This window comes from Mastomys coucha, unplaced genomic scaffold (genome assembly GCF_008632895.1).
Source record: "Mastomys coucha isolate ucsf_1 unplaced genomic scaffold, UCSF_Mcou_1 pScaffold19, whole genome shotgun sequence".
NCBI classification, from domain to species: domain Eukaryota; kingdom Metazoa; phylum Chordata; class Mammalia; order Rodentia; family Muridae; genus Mastomys; species Mastomys coucha.
Genome location: NW_022196901.1, coordinates 557673 through 580386, shown reverse-complemented (window position 1 = coordinate 580386; position 22714 = coordinate 557673). Strand labels below are relative to the sequence as shown.

The following is a 22714-nucleotide window of genomic DNA, read 5'->3' as shown; positions in this document are numbered from 1 at the left end:
CAATACTTCAATTTGGATTCAACAGCTTAATTTCTTTTTATTTACAGTTTAGAAATAAAATGTTATGAAACTTGGTGTTATCTTATTAAGACAGTTTCTTCTCTTTTCCTTCTTATTCTTCTTCCGTTCTTTTTTCTCCCTGATAGCTTTTAGCATTGGCTAACCAGTTGTTCCTCAGCATTTACTATCTGGTTTTTTTTTTTTTTTACAGTGTTGCTTTTGCAAGGGAATAATTATAATTAGATTTCTTTTTAAGCAACCAACTTAGCAAAGGCATTTATACAAATTCTTCTTTCATGTATGAATATGTATCTAGATTTTATTCTAGTCAAAGTATGTATGTGCAAAAACATACATTGTCCTAAATGTCTTTGTAGCTGAAGGAGGCTGTCCAGATACCACTTTCATCGAAGATGCAGTGCACGTTCTTCTAAAAACTCGGCGCATCCTCAAGTGTTCTTATCCATATGGATTTTTCTTAGAACCTAAAAGCACAAAGAAAGAAATTTTTGAACTAATGCAAGTAAGATGCCATTTTAAATTGTTTATTTTTGTTTTTATTTTTAAATGGCTTTAAATAAAGAAAAATTACCCTTAATGAACTAAAATTTTCTTTGAGTTTAAATTTGTCAGCGTGAGTTTAAATGAGTTCTGAGGTGTACAACATTTCTATACCATTAGTTTATTTCAAACTGGTCAAATGTGACCTATTTCTTGTTATATAAAAATGGAGGCTTTATCTTCAGAGATGAAACAAACTATATTCCATATAGAAAGTTTACCTTTTCCATTTTATTTCAAACATACAATCCAGAAAGTTACGTATTTAAAACAAAAACTTCTATGTCAGCCACTAGCCTCACTGGCCTCACAGTATCACTCCCTAAGTTTGAAGCCACAACAGTTTCCTTCTTGCTGATTTTCATTTTACACTTTTAAGCTGCCCTCTCCTGATTTATGTTCTACATTTCTTTCAAGGTCATGGTAGTCTTGCTTTGTCTTAGAATCCTTCAGCATTTATACATAGGCTGCAGCACAGCAGCTGTGCGCACTGGCTTGTGCAGTGCCCCGAGTGCACTCTACTGTTTTGTTTTGTTTTGTTTTGTTTCCAATGAAGACAATAACAAATTCCTTCTAAGTGGTGACTTACTCCACTACTGGATGATCTGTACCCACTGCTTGTAAGTGCCTATCAAATGAATGTTGTCTTCTTGCATTTATGATGACTTAAACTATCATCTTTTCATAACCTGAAATCATACAAAATAATAAGCATGTTAAATAAAAAATTATATCAAAATCTAATTTCTTAACTTAAAAGAATTTGACTTAACTGAGAAGCCAACTATGCTTTGTATCTATATGCCAACCCATTCAGCTTGTAACTCTCATTTCTCCTTCTTTCTATAGACAGACCTAGAAATGGTCACTGAAGACCTTGCCCAAAAAGTCAATAGGCCTTATCTTCGTACACCTCGACACAAGATCATCAGGGCAGCATGCCTTGTGCAGCAGAAAAGGCAAGAATTCCTGGCATCTGTCGCTCGTGGTGTTGCTCCTGCAGACTCACCCGATGCTCCCAGGCGCAGGTAAAATTTGTGCACTGTACAAACCTCACTGGTTTGAGCCTCCAGTGGCAGGGCTTTTTTATTTAACTAGCATTTATATTCTCAGAAGTTTCTTATACCTACATATGGATAGCTGATAAAAATGTGTTAAATCCTTTCTTATGATTTTCTTCTTAATACAAAAAAAATTTTTTCCAGAACGATTGTTTGTCTGTCATTGTATAACTCTTCAGACTAAATTAGAATAGGTTATTTTTCACATACCAGAATTCATAATCTAGAGAATTGACATGTCATTTCAAGGTTAGTTATGTAGTGACTTGTCTGTGATACTCATAAACACCTTAGGACATAGAATTTGCTAACTTCACCAACTTGCTGTGTTCATATTTGTATTTTGATATTATGAAATTATAAGGAAATGAGAAGTCTGCTATTTGTAAAGCTACTTAAGTGATCTGAATTCATCCCCTGAAAAGTTGGCTTATCATAATTTTACTGCTTCTACCACAATAAATTGAAGCATTTTTCTTATAATTATAACACTAAAAGTCATGTGTCTTTGTTTTTATATAAATATATCTGGGTAAATATCTTTTATGCTTATAAAATTAAAATGAAAGCAGTCAGAACACTTTTATTATCACAGCTATTTTCTCTATCTTTTTTACAAGTGCAAAGCAACTTAGAATTTGAAAAAATACTGGATATAATTATATTTTAATAGTTGGATCTTTGGGTCTGTGGAGTGTAGTGTGTTGTACTTTATAGTTAATACCCACTTCTAAGTGAGTACATACCATGTCCTTTTGAGTCTGAGTTACCTAACTTGGGATGATATTCTCAAGTTCCATCCATTTGCCTGCAAAATTCATGATGTCTTGGGGTTTTTTTGTTTTTCCTTTTTTTGGTCTTTCGAGACAGGGTTCTCTGTGTAGCCCTGGCTGTTCTGGAACTCACTCTGTAGACCAGGCTGGCCTTGAACTCAGAAATCCGCCTGTCTCTGCCTCCCAAATGTTGGGATTAAAGGCATATGACACCACCGCCCAGATATGATGTCTTGTTTTTAATAGCTGAATAGTATTTCATTGTGTAGATGCCCACATTTTCTTCATCCATTTGTCAGTTGAGGGACATCTAGATTGTTTCAAATTTCTGGGTATTATGAGAAAAGCTGCTATGAACATAGTCGAGTAAGAGTCTTTGTGGGATGGTGGAGCACCTTTTAGGTACATGCCCAGGACTGGTATAGTAGCTAGGGCAGTGAGCAAGATGTAAAGTTAATAAAGAAAATTAAAAAAAAAAAAAAAAAAAAAAAAAAAAAAAAAAAAAAAAAAAAAAAAAAAAAAAAAAAAAAAAAAAACAACATAGATAGATATGGATTGGTTTGGCAAGTTACAAGCAGATAAGCATTAAAGGTAATATACAAAGGGTAAGGGTCTGGTTGTATACTTGCAGTACAGATAATGAATCAAACAGTATGTCTAATTTCTTTGTAGCTTTGCCGGTGGAACATGGGATTGGGAATATTTAGGATTTGCATCACCTGAGGTAATTGTTTTTCTGGGGTTTTGGGTTATCTTCATGATTTTATTTCATGCAATCCTGCTTGTATTTGTACCCTAACTGTTCTAAATCCTCTGAGGTCAATGATGCTATCTCTGCCCTTCGTAGCAACAATGCCTGCAGATCCTACATGCAGCTCTCTCTTTTATTGGAGTCTACTAGTGCATTCCCTGTTCACTGCTAAATAGAATTTCATCAGATTTACAGCATGAATTTTTGGAACATGTCTTCTAGTTTGTTAATAGAGATTTAAATTCTAATTATTAGAAATGTGTGATTGTAATGTTCTTTTAGTCTAAACACATTAAAATCTAAATGATGAGTTTCTTGAGGTTTCTGCCACAACCTGGGGTGAATTTCTTGTCATTATTTCCCAAGGTGGAGAGCCTTACAGGAGTGATGTCTGTGTAGAGATGTTTTCTTGCTTTCTGCTGCCCTTGAGAGAGACTTACCAGACTCTTCCCTGTTGTGATTGATAAACCTTTCGGGGGGGGGGGGGGGGGGGGGCGAAGAAGGAGGGGTGAGAGTTCAGACAGGGTTTCTCGGTGGAGGCTGTCCTGGAACTCCCTCTGCAAACAAGGCTGGCCTCTAACACAGAGATCTGTCTGCCTCTGCCTCATGAGTGCTGGGAATATATGCATGTGCCACCACACCTGGCTTGATAAACTATTTTAAAATATGAAAACTGTAGAGCAGTGGATATTTTAAGTAAAGATAAGACCTAGTAAAAACCTCAGTCTCGCAGCTGTTTTCTCATATTTAATTTGCCACTGCCACTGTTGAATGTGATTTCAACAGTGCCGCCTGCCTCTGCCTCCCAAGTGCTGGGATTAAAGGTGTGTGCCACCATCGCTCTGCTTTAAAATAGTTTTAACAATTATTTTATTTTATGTTTGCTTTGTGCTTTATAAAATGTCATTTATATCCTTTAGTTCTTGTAAAGAGGAGGACAAATGGTGAAACTCTTGCTGATCTTTGTTACCCATTTGTTTTTAAAACTGAAAAACCGTGAAAGTAATTACTATCCAGAAATGCCTATGGCCTGTTTAAATTAGAAGCTGTCTCATCTCAGCTGCTGAGGGTACTTTCAATCACCTGGAGGCTTTTGTAATTTAGATATATGCAAGAAATAGTAACAGGACTTTGTGCTTTAAGAATATAAAGCAATTTAAACACACTTACACTGTAAAAATAATTAGTATGTAATGAATAACAGTATATTTTTATAAATTAATTTTATAAATAAACCAGTCTTTTTTTTTTTAAATCTATTTTATTTGTATGAGTACACTGTAGCTGTCTTCAGATATTTCAGAAGAGGGCATCAGATCCCATTCATTACAGATGGTTGTGAGCCACCATGTGGTTGCTGGAATTGAATCAAGACCTCTGGAATAGCAGTCAGTGCTCTTAACCAGTGAGCCATCTTTCCAGCCCATAAATTAATTCTTTATAAAATAAAGTATTCTTTAATTTACTGATCCTGGGCTTACTATTTTGATATATCATTACAGTTTGGGGGATGTGGAAATTTTCTACCTTAAAGATAAGCTTTATTCATTAAATTGTTAACACAATTTAGCAAAGAATAAAACCTTTCTCCATTCACAGTTGTTTATGTATCATCTTGCAGTTTTCGACGTAGAATCCTGACTTCTTTGGGCTTATTAACTAATATAACTGTTTTGTTTTGTTTCTTAATATTTATCTTTAATCTTTTTTTACAGTCTAGTCATTATCCCCCTCCCAGTCTGCCCTCATCTCATTCCTTATACCATTGTTCCTCCCTGCCTGTCTCCAAGAGGATGTCCCTACCCCCTACCCAAGCCCCCACTCCTCCAGACCTCCCCACTTTCTGGGGCCTCAAGTCTCTCCAGGGTTAGGCACCTCTTCTCTCACTGAGGCCAGACAAGGCAGTCCTCTGCTGTACATGTGTCAGGGGCCTCAGACCAGCTGGTGTATGCTGCCTGGTTGGTGGCTCAGTGTCTGAGAGATCTCAGGGGTCTGAGTTAGTTAAGACTGCTGATCTTCCCATGGGGCTGCACCTCCTCCTCAGCTTCTTCCATCCTACCCCTAATTTAACCACAGGGGTCCCAACTTCAGTCCATTGGTTGAGTGTAGTATCTGCATCTGTCTCAGTCAGCTGCTTGTTAGGCTTCTCAGAGGATAGCCGTGCTAGGATCCTGTCTGTAAGTACACCATAGCATCAGTAATAGTGTCAGGCCTTGAAACCATCCCTTCAGATGGATCTCCAGTTGGGCCAATCACTGGACCTCCTTTCCCTCAGTCTCTTCTCCAGTTTTGTCCCTGCAATTCTTTTAGATAGGAACAATTCTGGGTCAGACTCACTTAATCCACTTGATGCCGTTTTTCTACTGGAGGTGGACTCTACAAGTTCCCTCTCCCTACTGTTGGACATTTCATCTAAGGTCACTCCCATTGAGTCCTGAGAGTCTCTTACCTCCCAGCTCTCTAGTACTTGCTAGAGGGACCCCTACCTCCCATCCCACCTCCCCCCAATATCTGATATTGCATATTTCCATTCATTCTGCTGGCCCTCGGGGCTTCTCTCCTCCCCTCCCCACCCCCCACCCCCGCCAGTACCTGATCATCTTCCCCTCTTCCCTTCTCTGTCCCCTTTCCCACCCAGGTTCCTCCCTCCCTCTGCCTACCATGATTACTTTCTTCTCTCTCCCCACTGGGACTGAGGCATCCTCACTTGGGCACTTCAGCTTGTTGACCATTTTGAGTTCTGTGGACTGTATCCTGGGGATTCTGTACTTTTTTTTTTTTTTTTTTTTTTTTTTTTTTTTTTTTTGGCTAATATCCACTTATTAGTGAATACATACCATGCATGTCCTTTTGGATCTGAGTTACCTCACTCAGGATGATATTTTCTAGTTCCATCCATTTGTCTGAAAAACTCAGGATGCCCTCATTCTTAATAGCTAAATAGTATTCCATTGTGTAAATCAACCATATTTTTTGATCCATTTTTCCATTATGGGACATCTGGCTATCACAGACAAGGCCACTATGAACACAGAGGAGCATGTGCCTCTGTGGTATGGTGAGGCACATTTTGGGTATATGCCCAAGAGTAATATAGCTGTGTCTGCAGGTAAATCGACTTCCAGTTTTCTGAGGTACCTCCAGATTTATTCCAGGGTGGTTGTACCAGTTTGCAATCCCACCAGCAATGTGGGGAGTGTTCCTCTTTCTCCCCAACATGTGCTGTCACCAGAGTTTTTGATCTTAGCCATTCTGATTGATGTAAGGTAGAATCTCAAGGTCATTTTGATTTGCATTTCCCTTATCACTAAGGACTTTAGGTGCTTTTCAGCCATTCGAGATTCTTCAGTTGTGAATTCTTGGTTTAGTTCTATACCCCAATTTTTGATTAGGTTGTTTGGTTTTTTGGTGATTAACGTCTTAAGTTCTTTATATATTTTGGATATTAGCCCTCTATCGGATGTGGGGTTAGTGGTTTTTTTTTTTTTTTTCAATCTGTAAATTGCTTATTTGTCATAGTCTCTTTAAACTGATTGGCAGAATCTGTAGCAGGCATGAACATTTGTTTTGTGTTGCTTTAAAAAGGGGTGAGCCTAGTGCAGAGAGCATAATCTTGAATCAAAGTACCTCCCAGCATTCCCTGTCACCTCACAGGATTGCTCTTGTCTTTTTCATCTTCTCTTGACCTTATTATTCTCACACATTCTATCCCTTCACATGCTCACTTGAAAATCTGAGAATTCCTTGGCAATTTTCAGACAATTTTTTGATAAAAAAAACATTCTGACCTTGTTGCACCCTGTCAGAATGCCACTCAGAGTTTTCTGTGGCAATAGTTAGAAATAGTACAAGTTTCCTTTCTCAGATTGTAAATGCGTGTATTCTATAATCAGTAGAAGTTTATGGACTCAAAATAACTTTGCACTGCTTGGGTCTTCTAGAAGTTAAACACGTACTCCTTAAGAGTGAGCCTTTCACTGAGGTAAATTCCCCTTCTGTCACTGTTTAAGAAATGTGTGGTGTCTGCATCAATCCTGTGAGCCAGTGATAATACAACAGTCTCAAGCATCCATCTCCAGGAAAAGAGAAAATAATGCCCCAGCTCAGGGGAAATGTTAAAGAATCTATGTGACCCAGCAGGGCACTTCACTCACTGACTTCTGTCTAAACATAGATGCTGGAGTCTAAAGACATTGAGGAATGGGCTAGAGCTGGAGCTCAGTAGCAGAGTGTCTGCTTAGGGTCAGGGTCAGGGCCAGGGTCAGAGTTAGAGTCAGGGTGAGTTAGGATTAGGGTAGGTTAGGGTTCAATTTCCAGCCACACAGATAGGCTAAGTTAGGGTGGCTGGGTTGATGGGTGGATGGACAGACAGACAGGATTAGATTGATAAAGATAGATAGGTTGATTTAGCTAGATTAATAAAGTGTGAAACTTTTATAATATAACCTGATTTCTCTTAATTCTAGTACTTTCACCATAAGTAACTTGGATCATCATAAGCCCGAGGATCTTCATGTTTAGCCCTGGGAGATTCAACAATGATTCTCAAAAGTCTGCTGTCATACATCCTGGCCTCTCTTTGACTCTCTCTCTTCCCGTTGCTGAAATCTATAGCAGATACTCTCAGATGACAGCCTTTGGTAGTAACAAACATACTGTAAACTATTACCACAAATGTAAATCAAACATACAGACTTCTGTTTTACTCTGTCTCCTTCCAAATGCGAAGTTGTAAATACTCTCTATGTTGCAATACAACTGGCCATTGGCTGAGAACTCAGTAGTGCATTGCAAGCCAAAGTGTAACATGCTTCAGCATGTCTTTTGACTTTCGAGTTGACATGTCATAGTCACAAAGGTAGTTCGGTTGTCTGGCAAGTACATAACAGTGTATGTGTCATCTGAGTTTTCTGCCATTGTTTCTGCTTCTGTTCCCCCTTCCTGTTCCTCCCAACCCATACTTCTTTAAAAACTAGACTGCAGGAGAGCCTAACCCTTTAGGAGGATGGTTGTGGTGTCAATTGTAATTTTACGTAACAAAACAATGGAAATAGCAATTATATCTAGCTCTAGAGCTTACAGTTATCCCTAGAAGAAGCACCTGTGACTACTAGAAATTTTGCATTTTGCTTTCTTTTTTATTTTCTTTGCATGGCTAAATTTGAAGTTTCCTTTTTAAAGCAAGTAATTTTATAGTATGCATATAAAATCACACTTTTTTTTCTCCTAAAGAAAGTGTGTTTTAGTTTTAGTTGCATTTTTACAATTTGCATGCTCTCCTGTATTTTATAACCTTTGGTTTATGCAGGAATATGCTGAATTTCAGTATCGGAGGAGACACAGACAGCAGCGCCGTCGAGGAGACGTGCATAGCCTGCTCAGCAACCCTACAGACCCTGATGAACCAAGCGAAAGCACTTTTGGTGAGCTCTTAGGACAGTGGGTGTCATTTGTCTCTTAATCTCTTGAGTTTATTTTTAAAACCAGCAGTTGTCAGTGTTGGTGAGTTTGCAGTTTAGGTTCAGCATAGATGTAGAGATGCCTCTATTGTCTAAGGATAAAGAAAACCAGGGAGTTAATGATTGAACTAGGAATGCCCTGGGTATTGCACCCATTTCTGCTGTGTAAGTTAAACCAAGGCGCAGACCATCTCTGTCTTCAGTTACCTTATTTCAAAGCCAGTATCAAAGTAGATAATACATATAAAGGCCTGTGAGTGCTCAGAAAGTAGATGCTCTTAATACCATTATGACATGCTTGGAACATTTTCTCTGCATTTAAAAACAAGGTAAAGGGCATCCTACCAGATCAGAATGCAATGAATAGAAGATTCTTGTGCTCCAGGGGATCAGAACCTTAGCTTTCCCAGAGCCAGTCTTAAAAACAGAACTATTTTAATTATTTGACTTTTATGTGTTAAGTTTTTCATTAAACATGCCTAGACTGTAATCAGGATCAGGTGGCCTATAGATTGGTTCTTGAGGCTATTATAGTTCCAGAACTCTTTAATTTTATGAAATTTGAAGACATAAACACTGAAATTCATTGTGACTTAGGAAAAAGGCATGGGCAGTAGTAGATCCTGAATTACTGAAAGCTGCAGAGACACGATTTTGAGATGATCATACTGGATATGTTACTGCTTACCATCACACAATCCTGCTGAAAAATCCAGGACATGAGGTGGATGTGGATGCGAAGCTGAGCTTTCCCAGGAACTGATAGAAAGCCTACCAGTTTATAGGTATATGGAGACAACAACTGAATTGTCTGTGGTGCCAATTGTTTTCAAACAGATCTACCAGAAGTGGGCAGTGGCCGCAGGCCTGGTGCATCTGTCGTGAGCTCTGCGTCTATGAGTGTGCTACATAGCTCTTCCCTGAGGGACTACAGCCCTGCCAGTCGCTCTGCAAACCAGGACTCTCTTCAGGTAGTCTTGCTGGCAGCTGGGTGCCATGTCTTTGCTTCTCTGCCCAGTGGTTTCTTTCGCTGTTTTCCTTTTTCTTCTGTCGTAGTTTTGTTTCAGTGATCAATAGGGTACAAAGAGGTTCAAGAAGAAAATTGTAAGATTTAAATATGTAAAATAATTTGTAGAATTAGAAGTGGTATTATTATCTGATAAAAGAAGACTGGTAAATGTGATTGGATTAAATAATTTTTCCTTTAGTCACATTTTAAAGTGGTTTGACTTTTATGTCACCTCAGGCTCTGAGTTCCTTGGATGAAGATGATCCGAACATACTCCTTGCCATACAGTTGTCACTGCAAGAGTCTGGGCTAGCCATCGATGAAGAAACCAGAGACTTCCTTAGTAACGAAGCATCCCTAGGAGCCATAGGCACATCTTTACCTTCCCGACTGGACTCTGTGCCCCGGAGCACAGATAGTCCTCGGGCTGCGCTGAGCAGCTCTGAGCTGCTGGAGCTTGGTGACAGTCTCATGAGACTAGGAGCAGACAGTGACCCATTTTCAACTGACACTTTGAGTTCACGCCCTCTCAGTGAGACAAGAAGTGATTTCTGTCCCTCTTCCAGTGACTTTGACTCAGCTGGCCAGGACCCCAGTGCCAATGACAATCTTCTTGGCAATATTATGGCTTGGTTTCATGACATGAACCCTCAGAGTATCGCCCTGATTCCTCCAGCAGCAGCCACAGAAATTAGTGCTGAGCCTCAGCTTCCCTGTATAAGAGATGGGTCTGAAGGTATGAGGGACGTGGAACTGGTGCCACCAGAAGACTCAGTGTCCAGAGATGCTGGTGTTCATGAAGGTGAAAGAACCCAGGTGGAAGAAAATCCTCTAGAAGAGAGTATTCTGCCCAGGGAAGAGTTTTCTCAAGATGGTGACAGTAGTAATGAGGCAGTGAGCAGGGGGGACGGGCCAGATGCTGCCAGTCAAACCCCTCAGACCTCAAGCGACTGGCTCGAGCAAGTCCATTGAGTATGAACTGCACACACTTGCTCTCTGGGTGAATCACAGTACAGGGGTCTGGGAGGTGGAGTATTCTTTAGAGAGACTTTAATGCACTTAATTTGAACTCGGTTATGAACCACTGATGTTAGGATTGAATGCAAAGGAGTTCCCTCAGATGATAGCTGCAGTGTCGACTTAAACCTTACAGGGGATTTCTTTTGTGTCTATCCCCCTTTTTAGTGACAAAAAAGAGCAGGAGAAAACACAATGGAATAAATCGGTTGACATCCACATTCTGAGAGAACGCAGCGCTCTGTCTAGCCCCGGAGTTGGCAGTACTTAAGTTGACCATTTAAATCAAAAGCTTACTCCTTAATCCTTAGATGGCTTCCTCTTTTTTGTAGAAGCGAAGAGTTTTCTTCATTGTAGAAGTTGGGCCAGACAGTTGTGATCACATGTCCTCAGTGTCTATCTCCTCTCGGGCCTCCTTCCCTCCTGTTGTCCAAGCAGTGTGAGCTGAGGTGTCCTGCTGCTTTTAGTGCTGCGTCTACCATTGTATGAGTGGTTTCCTTTCACATGATCAAAGATTCCTTCTCATGTCTCTTCACAGTCCAATTGTGCCAAACTCTGACTCGTGCGCTGAATGACAGGGCGGGAAGTTGTGCTGCATCCTGGTATGCTCCAGGGCAGTGTCAGCGAGCTCAGGAGTAAAAGGTGCCACTCGGTAACAGTGACTGTCCAGAAGTTAATGGGCTTTTGTTGCCATGGAGACTGCATTTAAATAAATGTAGCCTGTAGCTTAAGTAAACTAAAGCTAATGCTGCTGTTAAAACAGTTTATTTTAATATTAAAATACAGTTGATTAGCAACAGCGGTGCTGTATTTAAGAGACACTTTATTGGAAGTGCAATCATAGTTCTTTGTTTTCACAGTTTTACAGTGCATTCTAATTACTAACGGGTGCAATTACTTTTAATGGTGTTTTATAACATAGAAAAACTGGAGTTTTCATGAGTTACAGTAAATCCCACAGTTATTAAAAAATTCAATACAACATCCTACACAACATGTTACCGTGCCTTTGCCTAACCTAAATGGATAGTTGCCAGTTAAGTAAGTCAGTAATTCCAATCTCAATGTCTTTTCTGAAGTAACTATGCTATGAATTGCAAAGACCTCCATGAAACCACCCATGGCCTTGCCTTTACAGTAACTATGACAACTAAGTGTTCAGTTTGTTTGCCTAGATAGCAAATGCTACTGTGTTTGTTCTCTCGCGCAATACTCATTTGCTGTTTGATCACTGTTTAGTATTGAAAACTCAACCTCCTAGTTATCAGTGTCCTACTGTGAAGAAATACTGGTCTTAGTTCTACTTACAATACAATGGTCCAGTGTGTAATTAAACTAGAGTAAACTGTTGGAATGACTCTTGTACTTACATTATTGAAGCTAGCATAACATAAGCAACATAGATACAAGGAGCACTCCTGGAGTGTTTTGCCACATTGTTACCAGAAACCAAAATCTCTATACTAAGTGTGTACAGGGAAGTCCTAGGCCAAGCGAAAGATTGTCTTTAATAGTGATATCCACGGTTAGCATTTTTCATTACCTCTTTTTCAAACTTTGCTTTTGAATTATTCATGTACTTTGATTTCATATGGCCAAGAAGACATTGTACTTGAGTATTTAATTGGTAATTGTTCATGGATATCAAGAGTCCCAATGATTTTTTTCCTCCAGTTATCACAACATTGGTATGAATCCCTATTAAAGTTAGTGGAGGGAAATGCTAACTTTGTCTACAGTGTATTACTGTATATTAAACTGAAATAGTCCATTAAAGGATTTTTTATTTGGATTAAAAATAGGAACACCATAAAATTTCTAGTCCAGGCTGTAACTTTTCTGGTAGAAAGCACTTGCATCCCTAGAGGCATCTTGCACAGCCATGGTGAGGAGAGAGTGTACCGGGTGGGTAGGAGGGGTTCCTGTGAAGGGGGGTGTGGAGAGGAGGGGTGCCTGTGGAGATCCATGTGTGCTAACTCCTGTTCCTTTACCTTGTGCAGTGCCTGTTATGATGTGCTGGGTTCCTGAGTGTGAAAAACTATGGTTATCCAGTTTGTATTTCCTTGGTACATATTTTCAAAACAGCACAGTCATTGACTTTCCAATTCAATAATAAAGTTTGGCAAAGCCTATTTTGTAAACAAGTTAATTTTATAATGTAAAAAAAGTTAATCTAACCTTGACTTGTTATTTGCACTTTCATAGTCTATACTTGATACATTCCCACTTTATATACAGTAGGATTCTACAGACCTGTAGATGTTTGGCCAAATGAATGCTGTTAATAATATGTAAAACTCTTTGATTAAACATTTATTACTTAAACTATTTCCATTTTGTCTCATTAAATTATAAACTTCATTTAAAACTGATTAAGAAGCAAGTCTTGCTTTATATTAAATACCCTCCAATATGACAGTATTAATTGGTTCTGTTATGTAATTGAATAGTGCCTAATATTTTTACAGTAGCCTACTTGCTGAAAATTGTATACCCCAGAGGTAAATATGATTTCACTATGACAATGTATTAAATTATGAAATTCGATAAATCTGATTTCATTTGATGACAGTGTATTAAAATTGTGAATTTAGTGCTCATTTTCATTTCTATAGATTTATGAGGAAAATGTTATGATTTCCTTGGAATCTAGCAGAGAAAAAGTAATATAGAACTTGAAGATCTGTTTTGTGAAATTGGGAGGAAGAAATGTATGCCATATGAATAAAATGTGCTTCTCACCACCTCATTCTCTGCCTTCTGGTGAGCACAGCTCACTCCAGTGCACACACATCCAAGCCACCACTGAGTCCCTAAGCATCCTGCCATCTTATCTATTCCTGTCAGCTCGTGGATCTGAAACAGCTTCCAGTGTCCGCCTGCGGAGTCCCTCTGTCTTAGCCAGGGTTTCTATTCCTGTACAACATCATGACCAAGAAACAAGTTGGGGAGGAAAGGGTTTATTTGGCTTACTTCCATATTGCTGTTCATCACCAAAGGAAGTCAGGACTGGAACTCAAGCAGGTCAGGAAGCAGGAGCTGATGCAGAGGCCATGGAGGGATGTTCCTTACTGGCTTGCTTCCCCTTGCTTGCTCAGCCTGCTCTCTTATAGAGCCCAAGACCTCCAGCCCAGGGATGGCACCACCCACAAGGGGCTCTACCCCCTTGATCACTAATTGAGAAAATGCCCCACAGCTGGACCTCATGGAAGCACTTCCCCAACTGAAGCTCCCTTCTGTAATAACTCCAGCCTGTGTCAAGTTGACACACAAAACCAGCCAGTACAATGACCCCTTGTCAACTTGACACACAAACACATCACCATTAAGCCTCAACCCTTATTTTCTTATCCCCAAAATCTAAAGTCCCATAGTCTTTACATATTAAAGGTTCAATCGTTTTAAAATGTCCAATATCTTTTAAAATTCCAAGTCTCTTAACTTGCTTCATGGTCATGATGTTTGTGCAGGAATAGAAACCCTGACTAGTCTCCTCTTCCTTCTCATTTTAGTCCTAGATATCCTTTTGCCTGGACCTTCAGGAATTAACACCTGACACTTACTGAAGTTGAGTTGTTTTAAAACGATTAGTCTTTCTCCATAGAGTGAAACCTTGAAACATTAAACTGTGGTAGGAACTGGGACCAGTAGGAGTGGGCTGACCTAGAGAAAGGCTGTGCCTGTGCTCAGCTCTCAGAGTCTCCTTTCATCTCAGCCAGGTCTGTAACTGTTGGATCTTCTCTTTAGCCTGTTGCCTTGTCAGTTCCTGTAACCTCTACAGAGCCAGTAGATGAAGTTTCTAGAGAGACACAGTGGCTCTCACCTACATGTCTTGTTTATTATTTTAGAAGCAGGCCATTTTCTACTTTGTTTTCTCTTTTCCTCAGTACTGGAGATCTGCAATAGTTATTAAAAAAACACCCAGAAAAGTCCCTTGTTCTATTCACACAATTCTGCTTATAATTGACAAAGGTAGTTGACAGCCAAGCTTTTGAAGGAATTATTCTTCAGTCTTTGAAAATAATTTGGCAGAGTCAGGCTTTCTACATCTCCTAGTCTCCTGTCTCACTGGGTGCTTCATGCACAAGAGCTACCCTGCATGAGACATCACCTCATAAACAGGTTAAGAGACAAATACACAAGAATGAACAGAAGAAGGCAAGATAATAGCTGCAAGAATGACCAAGAAATGAGCAAGAAGTTCATTTTGGACACCTTGTATGCCTGCACATCTGTTGTTTGAGACTGCTATGAAACACAGTTCTGTTATCCATTCAGATCTGGAGGCCACATTATGCTGAATTGCCCATAGGACTCTGCCCACTTTTGACCTTCAGCTTCCATTTCCCCATTACAGGACATGCTCTAAAACATGTCCATTTCAGGAGCTGAGGATGTGTCAGTTACCCATAGTGTAGCACAAAAATGCCAGATCATGCTGTCCCTCACCAAGGAGGATGGAGACCCTGAGCAGGAGAAAAGACTAGCTGCGGGGAGCAAGTAAATGAGCCCTTTTCCTGTAGCTCCAGAGCCTGTGCATTGACAGCCACTCTCTGGCTCTGGTTTCACCATCCAGAGAACCTGACCTCTAGAGCTTTCTGTCCTGGACAAGGCTGTCAGTCTCTGTCACCTTCGGTGCATATTGCACTGTGCTCCTTGCCTCTAAGCTTTGTCAGTGGCTTGTTCATACCTTCAGGCAGAACTTTGCTTTTGTGTTTGATCTATGCAAAGCTCTCAACTAGAGATTAGGGTTCTTATTTTAATAGGGTATGATTGACGTAATATATAACTTGGGGCCAAGTAGCCAGGACCACGTTGCCTTTTGGCTAAAGCCATAAAAGTGCTGTGTGCCATAAAAAAAAAAAAAGGGAGATATTGTAAGACATGTAAATAAAGAAAACATCTAAAAAAAATATATATATACCCCTTCCTCTGCCTGCCTACTTGCCAGAGTAATTTCACTTCTTCCTCTAGTAGTTAAGCTTCTAACCCAGTGAGTGGTTCTCAACCCTCCTAATGCTGCAGCCCTTTAATACAGTTTCAGGTATGTGGGTGTATCCATGTTTTGGCAGACCCACCTGAAGATGGATGGAGGAGCAGTGTCTCAGTTCCTAAGACCATCAGAAATAAAGTGTCTGCTGATAATCTTAGGCAACCTCTGTGAAAGGGTCATTTGACACCCGCCTCGAAGTGGGCTGCAACCTATAGGCTGAGAACCTACTGTTAATTTAACCTATGTTCATTAACAAGTAGGACCCCAGGTCTCCTTACTCACTTCATCCCCACCACTTGGGTGGGAACTTCCTCTGTTGTACTCCAGGCCTCAAGAACTGCCAGGAATGTGTTCATAGGACTCCTAGTTTCGTTTCCAGAAAATCTTGAGTATCCTGTTGTCCCTGTCATAACTCTCAGGTCTAGGACCTTCATTATGTTCTTACAGGATAGTTACACTACTCCAGTCTCAGGCATGCAGGCAAGACAACAGACTGAGGTCCAGAGGCAAAGGGTTCAGCCTGCAGGGTACTGCACAAAGCTTTGTGTCAGTCCTCCATGCCTGCAATTCCACAGGCGTAACACATGGGTCTGGATGGTACCAGCCATACGTGGGCTTGTGTTGTATCTGAAAAATCTTATGCATGAGGAATGTACTACACTTAGAGCAGACAGTTAAGGCTGTTCTCTCTCCTTAAGGCTATCTATGGGTTAGACAGATGAGATGGTGCAGGCAAATTGCTCTTAGGCCTACAGTCACAGAGAGTAGCTGTCAGTGGGCAGGCTCTAGAGCTACAGGAAAAAGGGCTGATTTGCTTGCTAGCCTCTTCTCCCACTTAGGGTCTCCATCCTCCTCGGTGAGGAACAGTGTGACCTGGCACTCTGTAGCCAACATATCCTCAGCTCCTGAAATAGACATGGTTTTGGAGCATGTTCTGTAATAGGGAAGGAGAAACTGAAGGCCCTGAGTGGGTGGGGTCCTGTGGGCAATCCAATGTAATGTGGCCTCCAGATCATGGATAATGAATATGCGTTGTGACCTCACACCCACACCATTGGTTTCACAACTATCAGTCCTCCATTCAGGGGAGTAATGGGACATACAGAGAAGTAACGGTGACATATGTAAATTTCTCCTCCACCAGTCCCCACAGTAGTCTTGGTGGTGGCCCAACAGAAACAAACGTAGAACCCTGTAGAACTTTAGACAGGATGAATCAGAATCAGAAGATTTTTCCCAGCCCAACATCACCACCTGCCAGATGTAGCCTCTAAATATACCTATTTTGTGTTTGTTGTTGAGAATTTTATAGATGTATTGAATTTATGTCATTTCTGTCCCACCCTGTCTGTCTCCTCCCATTTGTCTCCCTCTCTCGCTCTCCAATTCATGACCTCTACCTTTTATTCTTAGATGTACATGTATGTATAAAACAGTCACTGACTCTGTTTCGTGTTACCAGTAGATGTGGTTAGGGCTGATGACTCAGGGTTGGATAACCAGTTGGGGGCTCATTCCTGGAAAAGATTGATTTTCCCTCCCTCAGCAGCAATTAGTTGCCTGTAGCTCTTCATCTAAGGAAGAAGCCTTGTGCGATTTCACCTAGCCATACTGGAATGTCAGCTGGAAGTATACTCACTTTTGATGGTTTATTTCTATTTTCTATTTTATATATGTGTTTGCCTCCATGTATGTATGTATGTATGTATGTATGTATGTATGCCATGTGTGGTGCCTGGTACCCACAATTTCCAGAAAGCCAAGAAACAAAAGCCCAACCTTAGCTGTACCTGCTGCTTGTCTACTCCCTGGTGAGCATAAACTCCCCATCCAGGCATCTGCTCCAACACCAAGCATTCCTGCCCAAAGTTAGGAATGGTTGAACTATTTTCCAGCCTTAGGAGACAGGTGTGTTTGATTGTCCTGATTTACCAATTGTGAGAATCATGCTCTGGAAGAGAGTCTTCTTTTCAGCATCCACAGGGCTCACGTTGCAGGAAAGCAAACCAAAGGCCTTAATTCCAGCAAGAATTTAAGTCACAGCCTCAGAGGGAGTCAGTGGTTAAAATAAGGGCATTGGTTGTTAAAGAATGGGATCCTGTAACTTGGGATGGGGATGTGTGGGAGGACCCATTGAGGCTGAAAACTTTGAACCCTCAGATTCTCAAGGGTTTGCCTCTCCTGAGGAAGTAGTCTCTCCACCCTCAGCAGAAGATGCACTCACACCCCTGATTATCGCCTTTGACCGAGGAAAGGAATCCTTCATTGTCTGCTAAACCAGCAGTGGCTTTCTGTGAAGGAAATACTAGGCAATACTGATGTCCCTCAGGGCCCACCAATAATTGCCTCTAGACCTATAACCAGTCTTAGGGCAAAGCAGGCTCCCAGAGTGGAGAGGGAAATTATAGTCCACAATAAAGTGAGCTGCATTGCAAAAGAGTTTAATGATTGCTAATTCATTCAAACAAAAGTCTAGGGAGGGAAGTATAGGAATGGGTTGGTGCGGGCTAATCGTGGAGAGAACAGAAAACTGAATCAGGTTACTTGATCTGGTTCCACTGAATGGAGAGTCTAGGTTTGATATGGATGCTCACATAGTTTTTTTTTTTTTTTAATGTCAGAAGTTTGTATGAATGGTTGGCTGAAGCATTTGTCAAAAGATGGCCTGCTAAAAAGGAGTTGGAGATGCCTGATGTCCCTTGGCTTAGTATTTGTGAAGGGATTTTAAGGCTCAGGGAAATTGCAATGCTAGAGTGGATACACTGTGTAAAATCTCATCCTCCACAATGGGAAGACCCACAGACATGCCCTTCAACTGAGCCTGTAATGGTGACCTTGATGCAAACACATTTGCAGAGCTTCATTGTTGCCTTTTCATGCAGGACCAACCTGAGTCACAGACACTGCTGATCAGCTGGACAATTTAATGCAGCGGGTTTAATTAGGCAGGGGCCAGGTGGCAACATTGAGCCAACAAAGGCAAGGTGGCTGAAGTTACTGTAATGTGCGGCATAGACAAAGCAATGTTCATGGTGGCCTGACCCCAGTGGTTCTCACCTTCCTAGTGTTGCAGCCCTTTAACTCAGTTCCAGGTAATGTATCTACATGTGGGCAGACCGCCAGAGACAGGGCCAGTGGCTCAGTTCCTAAGAGCATTGGAAATACTTGTTTTCTGGTGGTGTTAGGGGACTCCTAGCAAACGGTCATCTGACCCCCAAAGGGATTGCAACCCACAGGGGGAGAACCACTGGCCTAACCTGATGGCCAACACAAGGCAAAGTGATTTTTATGGTGGCCTGACTTGTGTCGGCCTTTGGTACTGGCTAATCAACTCCAAGCATGAAAAGGAGCCTACTGCATTTTTGTATCTTTTCTCCTCAAACAAAAGGAAGGCTCCATTAGATTATGGCAAAAGGGAATCTCAGCCCACGAACCAGTTTCCAGACTTGAGCCAGTTTGCAGACCCAGAAGCCCTTGAATGAGGAGATAGGTTTTCCTGAGGAAGGACCTTGATAAAACACTACTGGCCTCTCTCCAGTCCTTCCCTAGAGGGACTTACGGCCTTTTTAACAAGGCTAGCAGGGGTGTGATTCCCACCACATCTCTTTTAAACTCGCCTGTCTGGCCCAGTGTGGAAGACTGATTGTGGAGAATGACACTTGATTATCCAAAATTCAATCCAGGAGTGACTCCAATTACAGCTGCTGTACAAGATGTGGTATCCTTGCTTGAGCAGATTCACACATCTCCTGGTACAGGATATATATACAGCCATTCATCTGGCAATGCCTTTTTTCTCAGTAACTGCCCATAAAGAACACTGGATGAAATTTGCTTTCAGTTGGCAAAGCCAGCAGTATACCTCTACAGTTTATTTACTTATACATATACATATATACATACATATCAATCTTCTGCCCTGTGTCATAACTTCATTTGAAGGGATCTTGTCTGTCTCTTCCACAAAATATCACATTAGTTCACTGCCTTGATATTATGATGGTTGAACCAAGTGAATGGGAGAGAGAAACCACTTTGATAACCCAGATGAGCATCAGAGGATAGAAAATAAATCCAACCAAAATCAAGGGGTCTTGAGGACCTTCTTCACCAGTGAAATTCTTAGAGGAGTCCAGTGGTGGTGTGGGGCATGCAGAGATATTTCTTCTAAGGTGAAAGGTAAGTTATTGCACCTGGCCCCTCCCCCCACCAAGGAAGAAGCACAAGGTTTAATTTGGACTCCAAAGGCACCACATTCCTCTCTTGGGTGTGTCATTCCTGCCTTTAGACCAACTGACCCAGAAAGCTACTAGTTTTGTGTGGGGCCTGAAACAGAGAAAGGCTCTGCTCTTCAACAGGTCTAGGCTGCGTGCAGGCTGCTCTACCAGTTGTACCATTTGATCCAACGGACTCAATGGTGCCTGAGGTGTCAGTGGCAGATGGAGATGCTGATTGGAGCCTTTGGGAGGCCATAATAGGTGAACTGTAGAAGAGACCTTGGGGATTTTGGAGCATTGCCTGAAGACAACTATTCTCCTTTTAAGAAGCAGTTCTTAGCCTGCTACCATTGAACGTTAGTGGAAATTGAACGTTTGACAATGGAACACTAAGTAAGTTACCATGCAACCTGAGCTGAGTATTATCTGACCCACTAATTCATAAAGTAGGATATTCACAGCAGCATTCTATTATCAAATGGAAATGATATATGTGATCGAACCTGAGAAAGTCATGAAGGCACAAGTTACATGGAGAAGTTGCCTAAATGCCTATGGTATCTACTCCTGTTACAATGCCATCTACTGCCAAACACGCTCCTGTAACTTCTTGGGGTATGCCAAGATCGATTGACTGACGATGTGAAGACTAGTGCCTAGTTTACTGATGATTCTGTACATTATTCAGGCAACATCTTGAAGTGGACAGCTGGAGTATTACAGAGGACAACTATGAAAGACACCACTGAAGGGAAATCTTTACAGTGGGAAGTACACATGGTCATACATTTTGTTTGGAAGGAAAAATGGCCAGATGTGCAAGTTTTCTGTCTCATGGGCCATAGCCCATGAGATGACAGGATGTCCAGGAACTTGGAAAGAACATGATTGGAAAATTGATATGAAAGACATCTGGGGAAGAAGTATGTGGTTAAATCTCTCCAAATGGGCAAAACATGTGAAGGTACCTGTGTCCCATATAAATGTTCATTAAAGAGTGATCTTCCGCAGAGGGGGAGTTCAATGATCAAGAAAATATTCTGAAGTCAGCATCTTCCCTCAGCCATTCCTGTCATTATACAATAGGCCCATAAATAAAGCAGCCATGTTGGCAGAGATGGAGGTTGTTCATGAGCTGCTATGCTCCATGTCCAAACAACATGGGCTCCCAAACACCAAGGCTGACCTGGCTACAGCTGCTTCTGAGTGCCAGATCTGCCAACAGCAGATACCAACACTGAGCCCTAGACATGGTACTACTTCCCAAAGTGACCAGCCAGGGATATGGTAGCAAGTTTTACCACATGAACCACTTCCTCTGTAGAAAAGGCAACATTATCCTTTCTTGAGTAGATACTTATTCTGGTTATGGATTTGCCTTTCCTGAATGCTAGCTTCTGCAAAAACTATCATCCATGGACGTGCAGAATTTCTTATCCACTGTCATGGTATTCCACACAGTATTGCTTCTGATCAAGGACCTCACTTCAAAGCCAGAGAAGTGTTAACAGTGGGCCCACAATCATGCGATCCACTGGGCTCACCATTTTTACCACCATCCTGAAGCAGCTGGCCTGATAGATTAAATGGCCTTTTAAAGACACAATCACAGTACCAGTCAGATGGCAGCAGCCTGGAGGACTGCGGCAGAGTTCTCCAGAAGATGGTATATGCTTTGAATCAGTGTCACATATATGATGCCATTTGTCCCATAGGCAAGATTCACAGGGCCAGGTATCAAGGGGGATAGAAAAGGGAATAGTCCTGTTCTAGTGACCCACTAGAAAAATTGTTGTTTCTTGTTCCTGTGACAATAAGTTTTGCTGGCCTATGAGTTGTGATTCCAGAGCCAGGAGCACTCCTGCCAGGAATCACAACAAATAGTCCATTGAATTGGAAGTTCAGACTTCCCACTCACCACTCTGGGCTACTGGTGCTTTTACGCCAACAAGCTAAGAAAGGAGTAACCGTGTTAGAAGGGGTGACTGGTGCAGTTACCAAGGGAAACATGGATTGTTTCTCTACACTGGAGGTAAGAGGGATTATGTCTGGAGTACAAGAGATCCTTAAGAGCATCTGTTGGTGTTACCATGTCCCATGGTTAAAGTCTATGGGAAACTACAACCTAATCCAGGCATGCATGAAAGAGGGCACAGACCCCTAGGAATGAAGGTGTGGGTCACTCCTCCTGGGAAAGAACCAAGACCTGTTGAAGTGTTTGCTGATGGTGGAGAAAATATTGAATGAGTAATAGAGGGAGGTAGCTACAAATACCAGCTAAGGCCACATGACCAGTTGCAGACATGAGGATTATTATAATTGACATGAGTCTGTTGTATATTGTTAAGAATGTGTTTGTACAGATAGATGTGTTTTCTTTCCTTGCTTTCTTTATTGTGTTATATAACATCTATTAAGAGAATATCAATGGCCAGGCAGTGGCAATACATGCCTTTAATCCCAGCACTCAGGAGACAGAGGCAGGTGGATCTCTGAGAGTTCGAGACCAGCCTGATCTACGGAGTGAGGTCAAGGGCAGCCAAGGCTACACAATAAACCCTGTTTCAAAACAAAAGGACAGGAGGAAAGGAGGGAGAGAAAGGTTAAGATTTTCTTTTTTAATTGCTTAGTATTTTATATGCATTGATTGGCGTTTTGCCTTGGTCTGTCTGTGTGAAAGTGCCGGGTCCTCTGGAGCTAGAGTTACAGACAGGTGTGAGCTGCCATGTAGGTGCTAGGAATTGAACCCAGGTCCCCTGGAAGAACAGCCAGTGCTCTTAACCTTTGAGCTGTCTCTCTAACCACAATGGTTTAGTTTTGAGATACCAAATAAATGTGCGCCTCAAGGAACATTGCCACCTATTCTAAAATTT

At 41.3% G+C, this 22714-nt stretch overlaps 1 protein-coding gene across 14 annotated transcripts in view; it reads left to right on the top strand.

Moving 5' to 3' along the window:
• The window catches only part of Ankib1 (ankyrin repeat and IBR domain containing 1), a 174553-nt gene extending 161178 nt beyond the window's left edge, over window positions 1-13375 (top strand). For 11 of the 14 annotated variants that reach the window (XM_031379935.1, XM_031379933.1, XM_031379930.1 and 8 more), the window contains 6 exons: window positions 378-523; window positions 1411-1589; window positions 3068-3119; window positions 8455-8569; window positions 9443-9576; window positions 9852-13375. In XM_031379935.1, the coding sequence (XP_031235795.1) occupies window positions 378-523; window positions 1411-1589; window positions 3068-3119; window positions 8455-8569; window positions 9443-9576; window positions 9852-10586 (1361 nt within the window). In that variant the 3' untranslated portion in view covers window positions 10587-13375. The remainder of the gene's footprint in view (window positions 1-377; window positions 524-1410; window positions 1590-3067; window positions 3120-8454; window positions 8570-9442; window positions 9577-9851) is intronic. The other 3 variants (XM_031379943.1, XM_031379941.1, XM_031379937.1) reach the window with 1 other exon arrangement.
• Window positions 13376-22714: the final 9339 nt, after the last annotated feature.